The sequence below is a fragment of the Trachurus japonicus genome, chromosome 10, assembly GCF_045865225.1.
Source record: "Trachurus japonicus isolate A0001 chromosome 10, Traja_1.0".
In the NCBI taxonomy this organism is placed as follows: domain Eukaryota; kingdom Metazoa; phylum Chordata; class Actinopteri; order Carangiformes; family Carangidae; genus Trachurus; species Trachurus japonicus.
This window is the reverse complement of record NC_140916.1, coordinates 37275931-37300405: the sequence shown is the minus strand read 5'-3', so window position 1 is coordinate 37300405 and position 24475 is coordinate 37275931. Positions and strand designations below refer to the sequence as shown.

Genomic DNA, 24475 nt, shown 5'->3' with positions numbered 1-24475 from the left:
CACCCCTTTATTAGCTCACTGATTAACACATTAATAAGTTAGTGTCCTGTGTTGACAGCCTTTATTCCAGGCGGGGCTAAAACTACGCCCTGACCCTCTTGTAAAGATGGAAAATATGTGTTTCCCTAAAAGGAGACCAGTGTGTTTAAAGGGATAGTAGCATTTTTTTTTTAAAGTGTGGTTGTATGATCTACAAATAGCCCCTAAGTACTTTAATTGCAGTAGAAGACTCTCTGCACTCCTCCCGTTAGCAACGCCAGCCCATAATAGCCCTGCCCAGAGATTTACAACATACAGTGTTGTGAACAGACCCAAAGAAACGGCCTATTTTCACGGCCTAAAAGAGGTTTTCCCTGAAAAAAAAAATACACAGTTCCATTGTTCACTATAATATAATTTTTTCCAGCCCTTCAAAGTGCAGGAAAAACACAGTTTTTATTTGGACCTAACCAACTCACGTATCCCTCCGCCCAGGGTTAGCGCCACCGATCAGCAGTTGGTTAGGTTTAAAGTGTTAAAATGTCATTGCCAAGACCTGTGTGGCTGGAATGCTCCTCTCTGTCCACGGCTCCTGCTCCTAAGAGACAGAACTATAGTTTTAAACAACCAAAATTGTCCCCAATGTCCCCAGCAGCAGCAAGGCGTCAGTAAAGGACGTCGTCCTCTCAGCCACGGCTCTATTTTGACAAGCGCACTTCCTCCTGATGTGTGAGTCCTGTGTGTCTCTTTGTGTGTGTCTGTCCTTCCATCTTCCTCCCGCCTGCTGCTCCCCCTCTCTCACCTCCCTCCACCTCTCTCTGAGCTCCTGTCTTCCACCCGGTGGAGACGGGGTCGAGGACAGGTCGTCCATAACGACGGCGGGTGAGAGCTCGGAGGTGGAGTCGGGGCAGCCCAGCCAGTCCACAGCCGAGGATCGTGGGTATCCGTCCTGTGGCGAGGAGCCTGCAGACGAGAACTTCCAGTAGGAGTTCCCCTTGAAGAGAAAGATGGAGCCTAGAGGAGGAGCAGATGGACACAGTGATCAGAGTATTCTACAATACGTTAAAGGGCAACTTTGGTTTATTTCAACCTGGGCCCTGTTTTCATATGTTTTTCTGTATACGTGAGTGATGGATAATACTTTTATTGAGGTGGCTGCAGTATTGAGCCGGACAGGCAGCCTGCAGCCCAGCTAACAGTTTTCCACAGGGCAAGTGGCTCCGTCAAAGTTCGCCCTATAAACAGGCATTTTTTTCAAACTGACAGGAGAAATGAACGTATTACGTCTCTACCTTTAGTACGTCTCTTCTTCTTCTGACTGGCAGTAGTCATCCCTGGTCAAAGTGGTCACAGCAGACCCTGTGGTCGGCACGCCGACGGTGCAGTGCATCGACAAGAGTGTCAGCATCCTTAGCACAGCTAACTGTTAGCCCAACTTGTGAAAGCTGCGTGAAGAGCAGCCCAACATTTTGTTGCTACAATTTGTAAATTCTCCAGTCGTCTCTCTTCACCTCAGTCAGGTAACAGTAGCCTAGCTATTCCCCACCGGTGTTTTGCCGCGAGTTATCGTGAGATTTCAGAACGAGATTTCTGGCGTGGTGAGATTTGGACACAGATCACAGCAAACAGCGACCTCCAGCTAAAGGTACTAGAGACTATTACGTTCATTTCTCCTTTCTAGTATGTTGTGGGACACTCATTGTAACTATCTGAGCCGGTCAGCTTGAAAAAAATGCCCGTTAGGTTGAACTCTGACGGAGCCACTTGCCCCGTGGAAGAGCATTAGCTGGGCTGCAGGCTGCCTGCCCGACTCAATACTGCAGCCACCTCAATACAAGTATTAGGCTATCCATCACTCACATATACAGAAAAACATATGAAAACAGGGCCCAGGTTGAAAAAAACCAAAGTTGCCCTTTAAGTTCTGCTACTGGTTTACAAATCACTGAATGGTTTAGGTCCAGAATACATGAATGACATTTCAGTAGAGTATAAACCCAGCAGAGCTCTGAGATCTACTGACTCAGGTCAGATAGTGGAGCTCAGAGTTCAGACCAGACATGGTGAAGCAGCATTTAGCTGTGATGCTGCAGCAACTGGAACAAACTACCAGCAGACCTGAAATCAGCCCCAACTGTAAACACTTTTAAATCCAGGTTAAAAACATTTCTCTTTTCACGTGCTTATAGCTGAGAACTTAAAACTTTATCTATTTTCTTTTATTTGCTCTTGCTTTTAACTCTGTTTTTAGTGTTTTGTTTGTTTTTATTCTGTCTTATGCTTCTTTTTTTTCTTTTTTTAATGTTTTGTCTTTATGTAAAGCACATTGAGTTGCCTTGGTATGAAATGTGCTATATAAATAAAGATGCCTTGCCTTGCCTTGCCTTACAATAATCTCTTGATCAAGCTGACATCTGTCCATGTCATCTGTTACAATGGATTTCCAACAAACACAAACACATTGTCACCTCTCTGTTCAGATTCCTGACAGGATAACTGGCGATGTTTCCTGTTCAATATCCAACGAATCATTAAAATCACAACTGAGTTTTAAGGAAATGTTGTCCAGGAAATAATCCATAACCATGTCTTCATAAGCAGATCATCATTTTAACCTACCGGCCTTTTGTAATGCAGACAAACTATTTAACATAAATGCTAATAAGGTTTCTTCTTGGAGGAAACTCTGAGGCTGCCACTTCACTTTGACAATAAGCAGAAAATATAACAGTAGGTTTTAAAGGACAATTACGGGCAAATTCAACTTGGGGCTGCTACCAGGTGTAGCAGCTAATGGGGATCTTAATAAAATCAAATCAAATCAAACCCCCAGAACAGAAACACATGACACACCGTTGTTATCTGCGGTGATGCCGCTGACTCCCTCTCTGAGCAGCTGAGTCCAGGTGTTGTCTTGTTTCTCCTCCTCAGCTTCCCCCCTGTCTCTCCACACAGCCCCCTCCTCTGGGTCCCAGACCAGCCCCCCCCTCCACGCCGCTGCCCCCCCCTCCTTGTTGCCACCAGCATCATCTTCCTCCACCTTCATCCTGAGCTCGGGGAGGGGCCGAGGGTAGCCGTGCTGCAGGGACAGCTCCTTGAACAGCCAGTGGTGAGAACCTGCAGAAAGATGGAAGCTCACCTGGTCAGTTTACAATGAATGTATGAATGTAGCTGCAACTAACCATTATTTTCATTATCGATTTATCTGTCGATTATTTAAACGATTAATCAATTAGTTGTTTGGTCAATAAAATGTTAAAAAATGTCAAGGCAAGATGACATCCTCAAATGTCTTGTTTTGTCCACAAACCAAAGAGAGACTCAGTTTATTGTCATGAAGGAACAAAGAAACCAGAAAGAAAGAACGAAAGAAAGAAAGAAAGAAAGAAACTCATTTGATAAATTTATCCATAAGGAACTCATACTTTCCTTCCTCATGGAAGACAGCAGTAGTAATTCCAGTTTTTAAATCGGGTGAAACGAATACCCCATCAAATTATAGACCCATTAGTATCCTCCCAATAGCTTCTAAAATTGCTGAAAAGGTTGTTTGTGATCAGTTGGTTTCTCATTTAAATGAAGGCAAATTTAGCCTTCACCCAATGCAATTTGGTTTTCGAAAGCATCACTCAACAGAAACAGCAAATTGTTTTTTTGTGGAACAAATCAAAAGTTATCTTGACAAAGGTGGTTTTTAAGAAGGCATTTGACACAGTTAATCACAACATTTTAAAACTTTCAAAACTTTCTAAATTTAATTTGTCAGCCAATGCCTTGACCTGGATGGAGTCCTACCTAAACCACAGGAAACATCCTCATTTGCAAACTGTACAGTAGGGGTCCCCCAAAGGTCTATTTTAGGATCTTATTTAGTATATATATTAATGATCTTCCTCAAGTATGTCCAGAAGTTTGTACCCAAATGTATGCTGATGATACTGTGATTTTCACCCATGCAAGAACCAAAGATGATGTTGCAGCCAAGCTGACTACTGCAATGAGCAGGGTGTCAGATTGGCTAGCAAACTCTTGCCTAACCCTTAATGTTAGCAAAACAACTTGTATGTATTTAACAAAGAGGATTAATAACTCAGTTAACCCTGATATTTTAATTAATGGTGAGGTCATCAAATGTGTGACACATGTTAAAGCAGAAGTAAGCGATCCGGTGGTTTTGTCTAACTTCCTGTCAGCAGATGGAGTTAGCAGTCCCCGCCCTTGTCCCTACGTCACCACATTCAGGCGCATCCCTTGGCTGCACACACAGAGAGGACTGCCCCTTTATGCCGTTCTCTCTCCTCATTGGATAAAGGTTGTAGGATACAAGGAAAGTTTTCTCCTGGGCTCAGAGCAGAGCAGAGTGACTGACAGACCCGTGTTTCAGACCAAACACTCTATAGAAGTGATTGCTGTCGGAAGATACAACTATTTAAGACTTATATTAACACAAATATTCACCTTACTTCTGCTTTAATTTAATAATCGATTATTGTTTGATATTTATTGTTGCAGCTCTATGAATGAATGGATGAATGAGAGGTTTGATAGTGGGCTTGTAAAAGCCAGACAGAGCTGGTCATTCATTCATAATGTTCTGAAACAACAGGTCACATTTACTCAGTTATTTATTGGAACGTACCGTTGATGAAGATGATGGCGTGATCGGACTGTCTCTCCAACACGGCGTGGAGCTGAGGCAAGTCGGGGGGCAGTTCCCTCCACAGCCGCCTGACCGAAGACCCCCGACCCGATACCAGACCTGCACTGCTGACCCGCCACATGGTCAGACCTGGGGGGCAGAGAGGGTCAGAATCTGCACATCCTCAATATAGAGAATGTGAAGCTGACGTCACGCCGCTTTGCGTTGTGGGCAGGGCCGTTGCTAGGAATTCTGGGCCCCCTGAAAGAATACTAAAGTGGGCCCCTCCCTCTAACTTTTCCTTTTTTTTTCTTAGACTACGTATGTATTATCGTTTTTTATTTAGCCTTCTTTGTTTTGATGCTAATGCAGCATTACACTGCAAAAACTCAAGTATCTTAGCAAGAATATTTGTCTTATTTCTAGTCAAAATGTCATTTCTAGTCAAAACAAATATCATTCTACTTAAAATAAGACACATCATATTAAAAGTAGCTTGTTTTTAGACACTTTTTACATCTTTCAAGCATATTTTCACTTGGAATAAGTAGAAAAAATCTGATAGTGAAACAAGTTTTTCTTCCTTATTACAAGCACAAAAAACTTGCTTTCACTGGCAGATTTTTCTACTTATTTCATGTGAAAATTAGTTTGAAACAAGTGAAAATTATCTAAAAACAAGTAAATTTTTAGGTAATGAGTCTTATTTTAAGTGGAAAGAGATTAGTTTTGACTAGAAATGAGACATTTGGACAAGAAATAAGACAAATATTCTTGGAAAGATGTTGAGTTTTTACAGTGTACTTTGAGTATTAGTCAGGGTCTTACACAGAATAAATCAGTCATACAAAGATTAGACTACTGGGGTTTTTTATGGGCCCCACTGGGCGCTGGGCCCCTAGAGTTATCATCACCTTTCTCCCCTATACAACGGCCCTGGGAAGCAGTACTGTCCCACCATGATTACTTTTAAGCGACTTTGGGGAACTTTTTTTAGGGAGACGAGCAAGTGTTTACATCCGCGATCCTCCAAAGATGGCGTCCAACGTCCCACGGCGTGACGTAACTTCACATCCTCAATATACAGCCACGGTCTCATGAGTGAGTTTCATGTGCATTCAGCCTTTACCTTTGAAGAAGAAGGTTTCTCCACGGATCCTCGACACAACATCAAAACTGGTGTTGCAGCGATCGATGAATGAACTGAAGAGGAAAGAAACACAACAGACTTCTTTAATGGGACACAATCAACTCAGAAACAGCACTGAACTGCCACTAACTCACAAACTATAGTCCCTCTGATGTTTCCTATCACCATAATCCCTATAGTTTCAGGTTCATTACCTTTAATTGTCGGTGCAAGCTGTTTTTAGATCAGCGGGGCAGAGACGTGAGCTCTGCATCTTTCCCTCGTCAAACTCATCAAATACACAATCCAACAACTCCGATTGTGTATTTGATGAGTTTGATGAGGGAAACCAAGAAATCCCATAATGAGCCTCCTGAGCAGCTGGTATCTCTGCCCCACCGTTCTAAAAACAGCTTGCACCGACAATTAAAGGTAACGAACCTACTGCTATGACTATAGGGATTATGATGATACACCAATTTGCCAAAAGGTTGAAATATCCCTTTAATGCTCTACCTGGAGCAAGCAGGTGGTGGACGGGGCATAGATGAGCTTCCAGGTCCTTTTATTTTGCGTTTAAAAAAAAAAAATCTTTTATGTTTAAAAATTACAATCACCATAACAAAGCAATGATCTATTCATCATTCATCTACAGTAGCTACATGGAATGTGTAAATCCACAGCAGCTGTTTTGCAGTTTTCTCCTGTAGAAAAGTGTCAGTAACTCAGATCCATTTGATTTCTTTTTTATGTTGAGGCCCTGTGCTGACTTCAGATAAACTAGAAGGACTGAGGACTGTGGTAGTACATTATGAATGATCCATCCAGTAGGAACACTGGAAAAAAAAACAAAAAAAACACATTGAGCATAAGAATCACATCCAGGGCCGGTTCTAGGCAGCATATGAGGGGGCAGTCAGAAATGTGAAGGGGGCATCATGTGAACACATCATGCTCCAGCACTTTTGTTTCTCTGTGCTGATAGTAACGATGTTTTCTTCATTGAATTGGGTTGTTGACTGTGTCCAACGCCAACCTGGAGAAGTGGATTGCACTTTGTCAGGCCTCTACCTTCAGACCTGTCCAACTAGGGGCCGGGGGGCCAACCAGGGTCTTAGAGCCTCTACCTTCAGACCTGTCCAACTAGGGGCTGGGGGGGCCAACCAGGGTCTTAGGCCTCTACCTTCAGACCTGTCCAACTAGGGGCCGGGGGGCCAACCAGGGTCTTAGAGCCTCTACCTTCAGACCTGTCCAACTAGGGGCTGGGGGGCCAACCAGGGTCTTAGAGCCTCTACCTTCAGACCTGTCCAACTAGGGGCCGGGGGGGCCAACCAGGGTCTTAGAGCCTCTACCTTCAGACCTGTCCAACTAGGGGCCGGGGGGCCAACCAGGGTCTTAGAGCCCAAATTTATTACTGTTGTAATGCAAAGAGCCACATTATATGGGGGGTTAGGGGTGCATATACCTGAAGATGCATTGGAAACCCAGAGGGGGTGAAAAAGGTCAGTAGCTAAACCCCTGTAGGGGGGTCCCAGAACATTTTTGTGATTTTAAAATGTGAGTGAAGCATTCTGGTGTAGTCTTAAGAATACTAAAAGAAAAGAAAAAAGAACAGGACATTTTAGAAAAGAACAGTGTCCCTTTTCAGCAGACTTTTGTGCTACTGCAGATAATTTTGTCAACTTGTAATATACACATTTTTTGAGTATATTAAAATGTGCTTTCTCAACTTCTAAAATTTGGATTTGATGGGGCAAGACATTTATTTGAGGGGGTGCTGCCCCCTCTTGCCCCTGCGTGGAGCCGGCCCTGGTCACATGTAGCTTCTCTGGTGAATCTCCTTTTTTTACAGTAATGACATGTGCTTTTGAATGAGTCATCAAACAGCTGCTTTATTTAGATGCAGCTGTTTTCCTCTGTCTCCATACCCACGGTGGTGGTGGTGGTGGGGGTGGGGGGCTCTGTGGCGCAGCTGAGGCTCTGGGACGACGTCAGCAGCATCAGTCGACTGCAGCTGGTTCCTTTTACCTGAACCACAAACAGAAACTAATATGAAGCTCATGAGAGTTAAAGGGATAGTTCACCCAAAATTCAAATTTCACTCATTATCTACTCACCCTCATGTCGACTAAGAGCTGTGAGAATTTTCAGAGTCCTCCGTTCCTTCTCTGAGTTACGGGGGGGTCCGCGCAGCAGTATTTGTCCATATAATGGTTGTCAATGGATACCAACTTTCTTCGTCCAAAAAGACACACCAAAAAACATCCAAATACCTCCATACTGCTCGTCTGTAATGTCCCTCTTGTATTGAAGCCCCGACATGAGAAATTGTTCCGCCGGTCAGGAAGAGCAGTGAACTGAGACACTGGGAGCTTCCGAAGCTTAAAATATAGACTTATTACATTTTTTTCGGAACAATTTCTCATGTTGGGGCTTCAATACCAGAGGGACATTACAGACGAGCAGTGTGGAGGTATTAGGATGTTTTTTGGTGTGTCTTTTCGGACGAAGAAAGTTGGTATCCATTGACAACCATTATATGGACAACACTGCAAAAACTCAAAATCTTTCCAAGAATATTTGTCGTATTTCTCGTCAAAATGTCTCATTTCTAATCAAAACTAATCTCTTTCCACTTGAAATAAGACTCATCACCTAAAAATAACTTGTTTTAAGATCATTTCACTTGTTTCAAACACATCTTCACTTGAAATAAGTAGAACAATCTGCCAGTGAAAGCAAATTTTTTGAGCTTGTAATAAGATTTTTCTACTTATTTCAAGTAAAAATATGCTTGAAAGAAGTAAAAAGTGTCTAAAAACAAGCTACTTTTTATGTGATGAGTCTTATTTTAAGTATAATGAGATTTGTTTTGACTAGAAATGACATTTTGACTAGAAATAAGACAAATATTCTTGAGAAGATTTTGAGTTTTTGCAGTGAAATACTGCTGCGCGGACCCCCCCGTAACTCAGAGAAGGAACGGAGGACTCTGAAACTTCTCACAGCTCTTAGTCGACATGAGGGTGAGTAGATAATGAGTAAAGAAATTTGAATTTTGGGTGAACTATCCCTTTAAGAGACAGACTGTGTGTGTGTGTGTGGTTGTGTGTCACCCCAGCGTGCCGACACACACACACACACACACACACACAGACAGTGTAGGTGTCTGTATCAGTCATTACAGGAAACAATCAGATCGTAGGCTACAGATCATAAAATGATAATGATGTGATAGTAATGAGATCATGAGAGAAAAGCTGTGCTTAAGGTAAATCATGTAGCCTATAATAAGACCTTACATACATCACTGTGAAAACATATAACAGACATAATAACTGCATTTATTTGTTAATAGAAATGAAGCTTGCTCAAACGCTTCAGTGTCAAAGTAACTGATTACGATCCTGACACACAGGTCTTTGACTAATAATACTGTGACTTTCTCCTCTGACACACTCTGAGGCTTTAGTTGACATTTCCCATGTAGCAGAGAAACATTCTTAAGGTGCTTCACTTTTCACTGAGCGCTGGAGTTTCCAGTCAAACAATAATTAAAGGAGCCATCACCTGGTTTTTTACGTATCCAGTCTCCCTTGAATTGCTTTGAATCAATTCTTAAAACTTATTGGAAACATTTTTTTTCTTTTAAATCAAACATAGAGCTTGTTCTGACACTTTTTCATAAAGCTTTCTCTTGTGAGAGTAAGCGCAAGGTTTTGACTGGTCCGGATGTTCATTGTATTAAAGGGATAGTTCACCCAAAATTGAAATTTCACTCATTATCTCCTCCCCCTCATGTGGACTATTAAGGGCTGGGAGAAGTTTCAGAGTCCTCCGTGGCTTCTCTGAGTTACAGGGGGTCTCGGCGTAGCAGTGCATGTCCATATGACGGTTGCAAATGGATACCAACTGTCTTCGTAACAAAAAGACACACCAGAAAACATCCAAATACCTCCATGCTGCTCGTATGTAATGTCTGTCTTGTATTGAAGCCCCGAAATGCGAAATTGTCCCGAAAAAAATTAAATAAGTCTATATTTCAAGCTTGTTTTGTAGTGGAAGCTTCTCGAAGCTTCTCTTCCCAGTTCGTCAAATTTGGACGAACCAGGGTCTGTCCTCTTCCCAGTTCTAACCCTACGAGCATGGAGGTATTTGGATGTTTTTTGGTGTCTCTTTTTGTTACGAAGACAGTTGGTATCCATTTGCAACCGTTATATGGACATGCACTGCTACGCCGAGACCCCCTGTAACTCAGAGAAGCCACGGAGGACTCTGAAACTTCTCCCAGCTCTTAGTCCACATGAGGGTGAGGAGATAATGAGTGAAATTTCAATTTTGGGTGAATAATCCCTTTAATCACAAAGGCTTTAAAATGAAGTTGACCAAATATGTGCCAAAATTTCACATTCAAATAAAAAAAAAAACCAAGGGGCACTGTTGAGGAAGTAGTAAAGTTCCACGAGGACTGAAGTCCATCAGGCGTGAACCCATCTGGCCCAGGAGTTGTGTTTGTTTGGTTTTTCTCTTTTGACCATGTGAACTTGGTGTAATAAACTGCACAGTGCCAACTGCTAAGCAAGTTGGGTTTGGCTCCGTCTTTCAGTACGTAACCACGGTGTTCCTCAGGAATCCATCCCATTGTCTTTCTGATGATTGATTAACAGATCTGCACACTGCAGCTTGTGTAACTGCGGTATAGGAAGTGGCCTGAGTTTAAATTCCTGCATCTAAAATGTAACCAAGTACAATCATATGTTCAATTGATAGAAAGTAGCTGCTCCATGAACTGAGGTCTGCGGTGCATAATAAGTGCAGTCACACTTTACATCACACAGACCTTCACCCTCTGGATCACTTGAGTCTCTACAATAGAGGGCTTTCACACTGTGGCCATCTGTACTTCCTCTCTAACAGAGCCGAGGTCAGCCCAGGGCAGGTCAGTGTCCACAGCTGTCCTCATCACAGTGATGAAGCTGTCTTTCTGTCTGTGATGCTGCTGCTGTGCTGTGCAGTGCAGTGCTGTGGTGTGGTTTGGTTTGTAGTGTATCATCCACCTGAACTTTTTGCTTTAAAGGGATAGTAGCATTTTTTTAAAGTGGGGTTGTATGATCTCCAAATAGCCCCTAAGTACTTTAATTGCAGTAGAAGACTCTCTGCACTCCTCCTGTTAGCAACGCCAGCCCATAATAGCCCTGCCCAGAGATTTACAACATACAGTGTTGTGAACAGACCCAAAGAAACGGCCTATTTTCACGGCCTAAAAGAGGTTTTACCTGAAAAAAAATACACAGTTCCATTGTTCGCTATAATATAATTTTTTCCAGCCCTTCAAACTGCAGGAAAAACACAGTTTTTATTTGGACCTAACCAACTGCTGATCGGCGGGCGCTAACCCTGGGCGGAGGGATACGTAGGTCCAAATAAAAACTGTGTTTTTCCTGCACTTTGAAGGGCTGGAAAAAATTATATTATAGTGAACAATGGAACTGTGTATTTTTTTTCAGGTAAAACCTCTTTTAGGCCGTGAAAATAGGCCGTTTCTTTGGGTCTGTTCACAACACTGTATGTTGTAAATCTCTGGGCAGGGCTATTATGGGCTGGCGTTGCTAACGGGAGGAGTGCAGAGAGTCTTCTACTGCAATTAAAGTAGTTAGGGGCTATTTGGAGATCATACAACCCCACTTTAAAAAAAAAAATGCTACTATCCCTTTAATGTCGAACAGTTAATGCCTAATATGGAAAGCTATATTCTTATGTGGGGAGAAGGTGGAGTTTTGGAGTTAGAAAGCATACTGTATAAAGATTGTGGTTTTGAGCCATAGAGAGAGACTCTTTTCATCAACACATCAAAATACCACAGCAGGTTCTATAGGGTCTCACCGTAGAGCTGGGTGATGTGCTCCAGGTCCTGCGCCCCCAGCCGGTAGAGGAGGGGGTCTCCAGCCGGACCCTGGTAGTACGGCCTCATCACCGAGTGGCGCGACGAGGAGTGAGAGAGGCCCAGCGCGTGGCCGAACTCATGGACCAGCACTGTGAACAGGTCGGTCCCCTCAGAGTCTATAGGGAGGGAGGTGGGGGGGGGCAGAGGAGGAGAGGAAATGAGCTAGATGGAAGGGGGGGGTTGGGAGAATCATTCCTTTACTTTTGACAGATACAGTAAAAGGGTTAAAGGGATAGTTCAGTTTGAACTATCCCTTTTATTCCCACAAGCAGCTAGAGGCAGTAATGTTGATTACAAAACACAAGATGGCGCTGGTGGACAGGGAAAACTTTATCTTATCTGCTCCCTGAGCAGAGCTTGAACCTCTGAAGGCTCTCTCAACTATTTATAGGTATGTGTTTGAGTAAAATCAATCTTTTTGTTTTTGTTTTATTCTATCAACTACCGACAACATTTCTCCCAAAATTGAAAAAAAAAAATTTGTCATTTAGAGTTTTTATTGGCTAATGACTAAACTAGTCTAAATAACAAAAATATCAAGTCTTTTCAGACCTTGAATAATAATAATAATAATAATAATAATAATAATAATAATGCAAAGAAAACATGTTCATATTTATTCCTAAACAACACAGCAAGAATATTTTAAGTCAGGAAAAGAAAAGAATGACTGTCATAGCCTACATGTAGAGATGCTTTTAAGAAACATTTTGTGAAAGTGGTTTCTTATTTGTTTCGAAAAAAATTAAGAGACCACTTTCACAAAATGTTTCTTAAAAGCATCTCTACATGTATGACAGTCATTCTTTTCTTTTCTTTTTTAAACACCAACACAAACACAACTCATTCTACTTAATGAGACTCTGATGAGGTCGTCACCTGAACCACATCTGGTTTTATAGGAAGATTATAAAAACCACTGCTGGGATTAAACATTGACATTATCCCACAAAAACTGATTTATAAACTTTTCCTGAGTTAAAATATTCTTGCTGTGTTGTTTAGGAATAAATATCAACATGTTTTCTTTGCGTTATTATTATTATTCAAGGTCTGAAAAGACTTGATATTTTTGTTATTTAGACTAGTTTTGTCATTAGCCAATAAAAGCTCTAAATGACATTTTTCTTTTTTCAATTCTGGGAGAAATGTTGTCGGTAGTTGATAGAATAAAATAAAAACAAAAATAATTGAATTTTACTCAAACACATACCTATAAATAGTAAAACTGATCATTTTGGGAGTTTTTTCCAGAGCTGTATATTGTACAGTTACACACAGTTTACAGTGTGTCTTTATCTTGCTTTTATGAGCCACATTGAATCTTTCACATTGTAAAGAAGATGCCTATGACCTTTCCATTTTCCACTTGTCAATATTAAAATTATAGTCCGTCAATAATCAGCTCTATCTTGTAAATGAGAAGTCTTAGCAGAATAAGCAACACAATATTCTCACAGTAAACATCATCATCAATATCTAATACTCTTAGCCAGTAGTTAGAGCTCAACTCTGTACAATAAACATCCCAGTGTTTTGTGTAACAGTCAGTCAGTGTATACAGAATAACCAGAATAGGCTTTACTCAAATGGTGAAATTCAGAACAATAACAATCTTACACCGTTTTCTTTATTTACTGGACAGAACACTGGGATGTTTGCTGTTTCTGTACAGTGAACATAGCCAGGGCCGGCCCTAGGATGTTGGTGGCCCCCTAAACAAGGTTTTTGTTTGTGGCCCTGCACTCTAAGCGCAAACACCAAATCACTGGTTAAAACTGAATACTGACAAATTCAATTCAGTTAAAACTGAATACAGACGAATACGCTGAGACCCCCTGTAACTCAGAGAAGCCACGGAGGACTCTGAAACTTCTCCCAGCACCTTAGTCCACATGAGGGGGAGGAGATAATGAGTGAGAAAATGAGAAATTTCAATTTTGGGTGAACTATCCCTTTAAGTTGTCATATTATCAGAGGATGACTTAACTAAACTGAACTAGCTCTACCTGGCTGTCTGAAGGCCCACGCCTCCTCTGCGTCCAGATGAACTCCTCCCGCCCGAGCCGGGTCTGATGGGAAGAATGCGTGGCCGACTGCACCTCCCACCCCATCGAAGGGAAAGCCATCACCGTGGTAACCATGGAGGAAGTCTATCTGCAGGTCAGCTGCTTCTGCACTCCTCACCTGAGCACAGAGGGTTACAGACTTCACTTTCAGGGCAAATATACAGCACCGTTGGCATGGCTACGTTACGGTGGCCTGGAGGTGCAAAACTACATTACAAATTCCGAAACACTTTTACAAAGCTTGAGACAAATTTACATTTTACTTCCGGTAGTTGGTACATTCCCTTTCCGGTTGATGTTACTTGTAAATTTGTTTTGGGACTTGTAAAAGTGTTTCAACACTTGTAAATTCGCTGCGGTGTTTGTAGAAGTGTTTCGTTTCTTGTTAATTTGTTTTCTGAAATGTAAATTTGTTTTTCGGGACTTGTAAATGTGTTATGGTAGCTAATGTAATTTTGTTTTATGATAGCCTATGTAAAAATGTTTTCTAAAATGTAAATTTGTCTCAAGCTTTGTAAAAGTGTTTTACATGTTGTAATCTTGGTTTGCACCTCCCGGCCACCGTACTACGTGGAGGCTCATCCACCACCATCCCATCTGTATCAGGAAACACTGACCTCATGGAACTCCAGGGGGGTCGGCTCGGCCCACACTCGTAAAGCATAAAAGACCAGAGACCGGATTGTTTCTCGTGACAGATGGGAAGAGGAGGGATATGAATGCAACCTGAAATGAGAAAATCTGCATCTGTTAACATTTTTTTGTTTTTTTAAACCTTCCTCTGGTGTTGGGGTCACCAGTGACCTGTTTTCAAGTTTTAAATGCATAGAAGTACCACATAAACCTGTTTATAGAATCAAGACTTTTTGACTTTGTCAGGAACCTCTACCCCCTAAAACACTAACGTTAAAAATAGTAACATCATCACTATCGCCGGGTATTTTTTATTGAAGTACACCTCCTTTATTTTCCACTACACAATGTTTCACAAAATGAAAAAAAGGTATCATGGTGACCCTATAAGAAAATGTCCAAAATTTTGGATTTTTTTTTGTTTCTTTAACAAAAACTTCCTTAAAAAAAACTAATGGAGCTGGGACACCCATTTGTGGGACATTTGAGCCTTATTTGGTGGAGTAAAAAGAAAAAAGAAACATTTTCAGCATCACCAGAAACGGTCGCCAGATTTAGATACATAAGCACTAACGTCGGGTGAAATCCCGAACATGTGCCTGCCGAAAAAACTAGGGATGGGAGCAGGGTAACATGCCGACCTTCAATGACGTCAGTGAGCAGTATGAAGCTACAGGGACCCATGAAACTCAGACAACAGCAACATAATGAAAATTATGAAACAATAATTTCATGGGTGAAAATCACCCGACGTTAGTGTTCTAGGGTTCAACAAAATAAAACAAACAAAAAAAATTTCACAAAGGTCTAAAATGCTCTGCTGAAAATTGTTACATTTGTGGTGTTCAGGACAATTTTGACCCAGTTATAACGATAAGAACAATAATTACAGTTAAAACTGAAATCATAAGTGCAAAACAAACCTTTTCATGGATAAGGAAGCCTCACAATGTAACCAAGAGATGAGAAACAAATACGATGATAAATAATTGTTTTAGTGTGTTTTACAGCTGATTGAAGACTCAGGTCAAAACTGACCCGAACACCATAGAGCAGCAGAAAGCTGACAAGAGGAAGGTTACATTGAAGCCAAGGGTCATACTGACAAAAAAGGCCCCGGGGCCCACACCCAAAAATATTAAAACCAGTATTTTCACGGATAAGGAAGCTTAACGATGTAACCAAGAGAAGAAAAACAAATTGGATGAAAAAAAAAATGTATTTAGTGTATTTTACAGCTGATTTAAAATACGGGTGAAAACTGACCCGAAACACCATAGATGGCAGTAAAAAGCTAACACAAGACGAAGGTTAAATATCCTAGTGATGGTGAGTTTAGCAGATCATCATCTGGTCAAGGTAATGAAGAGGTTGTTGTGTCCCACCTCCAGTTTATGATCCTGTGCGTCCACATGGAGATAGCCCTCCTCCTCCTCCTCCTCTTCATGTCCCTCTCCTCTGGGCCGGCCGGCGTCTGGGACGGTTCCTCCTGGTCAGGCAGAGAACAGCGGGGGCTGTTCATCAGAGCCATGGTCTCCTCATCTGAAGCAGCCGCAGCACAGAGGAGTCACACACTGATTCACCACGGAGAGGCCTCGGAGGGAACCAGGCCCGGCCCCCTGGTATAAACCCTCTATGTGGTTGTTTAGGGCCACAGCCGTTAGGTGGGGGGCCACATGATCAGAAAGGTACCGGGGTTCATCAAGTCATTTAAACATCCTGAGGTCTGCACGTGCAGCTATGAGCTTTATATGTAATGTGAAGTCAATATTCAGCTTCTTTTATCTCACATTTGAGACATTTGGTGAAAATAGAACGGCAGAATGACAACATTTGTGCTCAAAAAACAATCTGACAAAATGTCATTTTAGACTTGTTTTCTACACGTATCTATTACTGTATTCATATCCTATTTCAAGCACCAAAACAGTTCATTCTCATGACTGAAGGAGTGTTTTCACAAGGGATTTGACATTTTTCAAAAAGCAGACCTCAAATTTCCAGCATTTGTCCTAAATTATTTCTTTCTACAGTGTTCTAGGACAAACTGGCCTCAGTGTGCTTACAGCGGAGGTTCTAATATTTAGACATAAAACACTTGAGTATTGTTACATCTGCAAGTATCTTAAAAAGATAAATTTAAGAAAATATGTAAAAGTGGAGAAAATGGCCTCAAACCTCAGAGGGATAAACACGTCTGTATTCAGTTTTAACCAGTGATTTGGTGTTTGTGCTTAGAGTGCAGGGCCACAAACAAAAACCTTGTTTAGGGGGCCACCAACATCCTAGGACCGGCCCTGCTTAGAGGGAACAGAGTAATGCAGCTGTCTGTCATCCTCACCTACGACTCCGGTGTCTTTCAGGCCTGCAAACCGCTGCATGGACTTGACAGCAGTAGTGACGGCTGTCCAGGCCTGCAGCTGCCCAGTGGAGGGGTCTGGGGGGGGCAGGTAGCCATACTTCATCAACCAGTCCTATGAGAAAGGGCAGATGATCATCTCTACTGGACGCATTCATTTCAGTCCTGCAAAACCTTCTCTGCTGCTGAGCATGAAGCATCAGGTTGGCAGCAGAGGTTATCATAATGCATATTGCTATTATGTCTTCAGGTAAATGGAATACATTTATATCACTCACTTAACCCTGAATGTCAAGAAAACTGTTTCTATGTGTATTTCTATTTGCAATAGGCCTGTGAACGATCTGTTTGAGGTGAAGATCAAAAATGAAATAATCACTGTGTACATCTGCAAGAAGGTTAAACCAAATCTCAATTGTTTTCATTTTATTCTAAGAGACCTGTCATGTAAAGCTGCACAACTCTACATGCATGCTATGATTCTCTCACTTGTCATATTGCATCACACAGGGTTTTCACCTTTCCCATAATTAGAAGAAACTAGTTTAATACTTCAGTGTCTTCATACCATGGGACAGAAAAGATGCAAAAATGAATGTAGCCTTTTCATGAACTTCCATTCATGTTTTGTTTGTTTTTTTTTTGCTGTTGTTGTTCTGTTTGTTATCTTTGTTGTACTGTATACGTAAAATAAAAAAAATTATTATAATAAAAAAAACAACCTTACCACCAGTTGGGTGCTCTCATCCTCAGTGGGTGTCACTCGTGCAGATGAGAGTGTCGGAGTCACAGCAACAGTAGAAGAGCAACTCAGGCAGAAGAAAAGAATCCACATCTTCATCTTGGCTGCATGTTGTTCGTCCGTCAGTAGAGGTAGATCCACTGGAGGCTGAGATAGTCTATCATCTCTGTGTACAATTCAATAATAATAGTAATAATAACATTAATGGCACTGCATGACTAACCTGAGAAGATCAGCCATACGGAATGTCACATTAAATGAAGAACAAGTACAAATACGGTATTATACAGTAGCATATAAAGGTGGATGTGTATAATATGATTGATTATACAGTAAGGTGGTATACTACAGTAAATACTAGACTGGACTACTAGACTCATCAAATACACAATCCAACAACTCCACAACGCTCTGGTGGACAAGTTGTGAGCTGCACATTCACCACGCTATGAGATAATAACACAACGTTACCACACAGAGTTGTTTTAGAGGGAAATAAATGAAAAACCGCTGATGCGCGTTGCCTTCAGGGACAGTTTTTCATCAAGCAGTCTCTGAATTTCCCTCTAAAACAACTCTGTGTGGTAACGTTGTGTTATTATCTCATAGCGTGGTGAATGTGCAGGTCACAACTTGTCCACGAAAGCATTTTGGAGTTTTTGGATTGTGTATTTGATGAGTTTGATGAGGGAAACCAAGAAATCCCATGAGCCTCCGTAGCGTAGCTCTGAGCAGCTCGCCGCTCTGCTCCACCATTCTAAAAACAGCTTGCACCGACAATTAAAGGTAACGAACCTACTGCTATGACTATAGCGATTATGGCAATGGGCCAATTTGCCAAAATGTTGAACTATCCCTTTAACTTTGACAGCCCTATCTCAAAGGTTCTCTGAGGAGCCTGAATGTTTATCAGCTACATGTAATCAGATCTATCGGTATTCATAACATCATGACACTCAAACCCTTCATGAATCATTTCAGTGTTGATACTGATAATAATGTTGTGCTCTCATTGGGATTTTCAATGCAGCTAGGACTTACTGAAATGTTTTCAACAATGGAATTACATGAAGTAAAAGATCTGAATATAACTTGCACTGCTTACTAACACCCCCTTCATTCATGTTCAGAGTCCTCAGAGACCTACACTCTTAAAAATGTTGGGTTAAAAACAACCCAATTTGGGTAGTTTCCCAACCCAGCGCTGGTTAAATATTGGACAGAACACACACTGGGTTAAATATAACCCAACAAATTGGGTTGGTTCCTTTAATACAACAATTATTATATATTTAACAGAAATAACCTAAACTTATATTCACAAACACACTGCTAGGAAACTCCTCCCACCGAACGTCAACCCAATGTGTTGGGTAATCCAAAACAAACCAACACAACATTATAGAAATTACAACTCAACAGCTAATAACTCCATTCCCAACAGAAATAACCTAGAGTTGTGTTCTCACACTGCAAAAACTCAAAATCTTTCCAAGAATATTTGTCTTATTTCTTGTCACAATGTCTCATTTCTAGTCAAAACTAATCTCTTTCCACTTAAAATAAGACTCATCACCTAAAAATTAACTGGTTTTTAGATAATTTTCACTTGTTTCAAACTCATTTTCACTTGAAATAAGTAGAAAAATCTGCCAGTGAAAGCAAGTTTTTGTCCTTGTGGAAGAAAATCTTGCTCCACTGTCAGATTTTTCTACTTATTTCAAGTGAAAATCTGCTTGAAAGAAGTAAAAAGTGTCTAAAAACAAGCTACTTTTTAATGTGATGAGTCTTATTTTAAGTAGAATGAGATTTGTCTTGACTAGAAATAAGACAAATATTCTTGGTAAGATTTTGAGTTCTTGCAGTGCAGAATACCCAATTCAATGAAAATAACCCAATTACATTAACCAACAGGCTCAACCTAGCAGTCGGGTTGAAAAAACAACCCAGCATTTATTTGTGTGTATAAGAGAACAGAGAGTGGTACTAATAAATCTAATCAATGTTTTCAACCTAGACAGCAGCTCATTTTCTCTCTGCACAATCACCACGAGACACCGTGACATCCAGTGTCACAGCATCACGGCTGCATTAAAGCTGTCAGTGAGAGTTGACGGAAAACATCCAACATGTAATTCCCAGCGGGGAGACAGTCTATGGATGCAATCAGAAGATGGAAGGACATTACCATATAAGAGGGGGGGGCGGGGCGGGGCGGGGCGGGGGGGTATGGCAGAGTGTGTCAGGAAGAGGATGCTTCTTTTAATTAAGTTAGAGGTTGTATACCGTTCCAGTTAAAGCATGGGGGGTAGAGAGGATGGGAAGGAGATGTGCTGAGAAACCGTGTTAGAGTAATGAGATTTAACCAGCAGAGGCCAAAAGACTGGCAACCTTTGTGAAATGAAAATGTATACCGGTAGTTCCCTTTGTTTTGTCTCACAGACACCCTGGAGGATCACTGTGGATTTTTTATTTTTTGAAATTCTTTGTGAATTTTGATGAAAGAAAAAAAACGTTGATATGCAGTAGCTATAAGACTGAATGGCCTGACAGTTAGTGATGAGCAGCCTGCAGGATGGAGGAGACCTGGCTCAGGGCTCTAGTAGCCTGACACGGTGTCATCACTGCTTATTGTTGAACCGCCGTGAGGTCATTTTGACCTCTCGCTTCTTAAAATGCATGTAACTCTGTTTGCGTAAATACAGACTGGTTCATATTCAGACCAGTCCCAGCCTGGTCAGTTGCTACATGAACTGATGAAGCCTCTTGGATGAGAGGGTGAAACGTCTTCCTAGACAAATAACCAAGTCCAGTTGCTTTCGATTTAACCTCCTTTGAAATACTATGACCTGGGCAAATGAGAATATGCACCGGCTACAGTATACAGTATGTCTCCCAGTCAATGACTTTTCCTAAAAGTGTGTTCTACATCATTTTATGCATTTTCACGATTTTAGTATAAAAGAGAACTAAAAAAAGAGTGATTTTACCTAGAACCGCCAAGAAGTCATTTTGACCTCCATTCATTCTAATGCAAAAATGGTAAATGAACTGCATTTATATAGCCATATATATTATATAACCAGCCAGACACACAGCTCAAAACACTTTATAGTAATGCTTCACATTCATATACATACTTTACAAAAAATAACAATATCCGTTGCTAGGCAACCAAGATAGACAACTTATTATTTTTCTATTTTTCGAACAGTGTGTGTATATAAAAATTTACAAAATTGTTACAAATTTCTGAATTCATGTCCATTTCTCATGAGAACAAGGGACTGTCACTGTTATGTTCAATGTTTATGAGTAATGTTCATTTTTATCAGTTTGACAGCTGTTTTAACTGTTGGGACATGCAGCTTTCTAATATCTGAACTCCTAAGTCACGAATAAGATAAAAATGAACATTACTCATAAACACACACACTGTTCGAAAAACAGAAAAAAAATAAGTTGTCTATCTTGGTTGCCAACAACGACTATTGTTATTTTTTGTAAAGTATGTGTGTGTGTGTGTGTGTGTGTGTGTGTGTGTGTGTGTGTGTGTGTGTGTGTGTGTGTGTGTGTGTGTGTGTGTGTGTGTGTGTATGTGTGTGTGTATGAATGTGAAGCATACTTATCAGTAGGTGACGTCACGGTGTGTTCCACCTGGCCGCCGCCATGCTGGGTACCGAACACTGAGTTAACCTCTATTCAGCTCAGTGCAGCCACATCCTCTCTGACTAGAAGACTGCTGCCTGATGTAGTTTGGATATGGATATTTCTCATTTTGATGGCCTTGCCTTGAAAGCACACACCTCCAGCACCTTTCTGCTGAGACGATCTTTGACAGCGCGGTGCGCCGCTCTCTCTCCCGTTAAAACTTAATCTAGCTCACCCAGCGGACCTCTCTCTCTCTCTCCTCGTCTCTCTCTCTCTCTCTCTCGCTCACTGTCTCTCTCCTGTTACTTATATGTGTTTAACCAAATACACGAAAAGCCAAATCAAATCAGAAATGCGTAGCCCACTTCTTTTTAACTCACAGACATTTATTTTCATAAAGTAATAAAATATCTGGACATTCTGCCATCGTTAACATTGAGACAAAAGGCTGCAGGAATGGAAGAAGAATTCGGCAAATCATCTTATCACGCAAAAAGGCACAACAAACAGGTTTTGCACAATGGTTTGCACAAATAAGTCTTAATATGCGCAACACCTTCTCATCACAATCCACACCATCTACACAGCTACGTTATCAGCTCAGCTGTTATTAAAACCCAACTCATCAGGACGCGATGACCACCACTCACATTAAACAAACCGTTAACAATTAATCCACACTCAAACTGAGGCAGCAATAGTGTTAACTGTACTCAACAAGCTATTATTACAAGGTTTACAACAGATATGACAGACAACCTGGGCCGTGTGTGTGTGTGTGTGTGTGTGTGTGCGCGCGTGTGCGTGTATAAGAAAGGGAGGGAGGGAGGGAGAGAGAGAAAGTAGGTAAAAGCTGCTAGCTGTTAGCTGTTAGCTGTTAGCTGCTAGCTGCTAGCTGTTAGCTACCGTAGCTCAGGCGTCGGTCTCCCGTCAGGTAAAAGCTGCCGTTAATTCCTCAGATGAAGCTCATGTTGAGGCTCTCCGGTACAGTTATCCATCACTGCTGTTGAATTAGCTGCTAAACTGCTGGACGCTAAAACCGAGGGGGCGTCTGTGTGTTTACAATTCACGAAAGCAACGTGAACGTACGTGCTGCTCAGACTCAGTAGAGTGAGGCAGCCTCCCTTGGCGTAGGCTACATGTCTCCCAAGCTGTTTAATGACGGTAAAAAATGAAACAGAAAGTAAATATCCTGCATAGTTTCTCTTTTCTGTGCTGCGCTGATCAGAGCGGCGTCCCTACCTAGTGTATTTTACTTAGCAACGATCTGTTAAACAGGAATAACAGACTGTTAAATGCAAAATCAAGATGTAAATAAATATCAGAAATATCAATAAATTATCGGAATACGACATTCAATAGTGCCATGTAATTAAAAAAGGTTTATCCACTATTTTTGTGAGATTTGATGTCACAGCCCATAGACTGCCTTTGGAAGTCGGTACCCAAGATGGCGCTGTGACCGGCTGCGAACGCTGTGTGACGTCACGTGATATCTATCAATACAGTGTTTTGAGCTGTGTGTCTGGCTGGTTATATAATGTATATAGCTATATAAATGCAGTCCATTTACCATTTCTGCATTAGAATGAATGGAGGTCAAAATGACCTCTTGGCGGTTCTAATGTTAAATGCTGTTTGTTTGATGATTTGATGTGGACCCCACGCAGCAACTACAGGGGAAGCTAAAGTGGGTCAGAATGAAGATTAAATAATAAAGAGCTTTATCTCCAACACAGTTCTCCTAATAATCTGGATTTTAAACAGCAGCAGTTAAAGGCTGCAGTGGTGGAAAATCACTATCGCGACACGACCAACACACTGACCATCAGTAGCCTATTCAATCATCCAGCCGACAGACCAATAGCATGTCTCGGGAGTCGTGTTTCTGGACGTCTACCTACCTAACTACTGTGACCCTGACAACCCAAAACACTGCAGCTCATGAAATGAACAGAAACACAGAGAAGCAGCTGAACAACAAAAACCTCTTGGTCAGAATCATTACTGAGACTGTTGCTATTTGCTGCTGCACAAATGTAAATTTCCCCACTGCGGGACAAATAAAGGAATCTTAACTGTAACTTAAAGGGATAGTTCACCCAAAATTCAAATTTCACTCATTATCTACTCACCCTCATGTCGACTAAGGGCTGGGAGAAGTTTCAGAGTCCTCTGTTCCTTCTCTGAGTTACGGGGGGGTCCGTTCAGCAGTATTTGTCCATATAATGGTTGATACCAACTTTCTTCATCCAAAAAGACACACCAAAAAACATCCAAATACCTCCATACTGCTCGTCTGTAATGTCCCTCTTGTATTGAAGCCCCAACATCAGAAATTGTTCCGCTGGTTTGCACTGACACAGGAAGAGCAGTGAACTGAGACACTGGGAGCTTCCGCTACAAACAAGCTTAAAATATAGACTTATTTAATTTTTTTCAGAACAATTTCTCATGTTGGGGCTTCAATACAAGAGGGACATTACAGACGAGCAGTATGGAGGTATTTGGATGTTTTTTGGTGTGTCTTTTTGGACGAAGAAAGTTGGTATCCATTGACAACCATCATATGGACAAATACTGCTGCGCGGACCCCCCACCCCCACCCCCCGTAACTCAGAGAAGGAACGGAGGACTCTGAAAATTCTCACAGCTCTTAGTCGACATGAGGGTGAGTAGATAATGAGTGAAATTTGAATTTTGGGTGAACTATCCCTTTAACTTATAACATTGTCGCTGATATCCGGTTGTGGAAACTTAAACTCATGACTGTAGTTATGAAGAAAAGCCTGACTGAAGACCTGCACCAGGACCAGCCACTGCATCCTCAGCCGGACTCATATTTCTTGTCAAAATGTCTCATTTCTAGTCAAAACTAAACCTCTTTTCACTTAAAATAAGACTCACAACCTAAAAATAAACTTGTTTTTAGATCATTTTCATTTGTTTTAAACTTATTTTCACTAGAAATAAGTAGAAAAATCTGCCAGTGAAAGCGCAATTGCTCCACTAAACCCTCTTATTTCAAGTGACAAATGCTTGAAAGAAGTCAAAAGTGTCTAAAAACAAGCTACTTTTTAATTAGATGAGTCTAATTTTAAGTAGAATGAGATTTGTTTTGACTAGAAATGAGACAATATTCTTGGTTTTTGCAGTGTGCACTACTGTCTCCCTCTGCCATCTGCTCTTTAACATCTTCACTAAAACACACACACACACATTAGATGAGCTACAATCAGCATTAAACAGACAGTTAAATATTTATCTCTAAGTGATATCTTACCTTCCCCTGCTTCAGTATAACGTCTGCTCTCTCCCTCTCCCTCTTTT

The 24475-nt window shown here is 41.2% G+C and overlaps 1 protein-coding gene across 1 annotated transcript; it reads right to left on the bottom strand.

The window, feature by feature from the left end:
- Positions 1 to 534: 534 nt before the first annotated feature.
- On the bottom strand, positions 535 to 24475 carry mmp17b (matrix metallopeptidase 17b). Its single transcript, XM_085788789.1, has 12 exons — positions 24429 to 24475; positions 17480 to 17660; positions 16735 to 16867; positions 15779 to 15935; positions 14378 to 14486; positions 13701 to 13878; positions 11631 to 11807; positions 7676 to 7775; positions 5748 to 5821; positions 4619 to 4768; positions 2833 to 3096; positions 535 to 993 (listed from the first exon to the last, which is right to left on the bottom strand). Exons 2-12 carry the CDS (start codon positions 17591 to 17593, stop codon positions 599 to 601), a joined length of 1851 nt encoding a protein of 616 aa, XP_085644915.1. The 5' UTR covers positions 17594 to 17660; positions 24429 to 24475; the 3' UTR covers positions 535 to 598.

Excerpts from the sequence above, each read along its gene's own strand:
- mmp17b (XM_085788789.1), bottom strand. The coding sequence starts at position 17,593 with ATGAAGATGTGGATTCTTTTCTTCTGCCTGAGTTGCTCTTCTACTGTT. Across the intron at positions 16,868-17,479 it reads ATGAGAGCACCCAACTGGTG|GACTGGTTGATGAAGTATGG; the intron begins GTAAGGTTGTTT and ends CCTTTCTCATAG. Across the intron at positions 13,879-14,377 it reads CCCCCCTGGAGTTCCATGAG|GTGAGGAGTGCAGAAGCAGC; the intron begins GTCAGTGTTTCC and ends CTCTGTGCTCAG.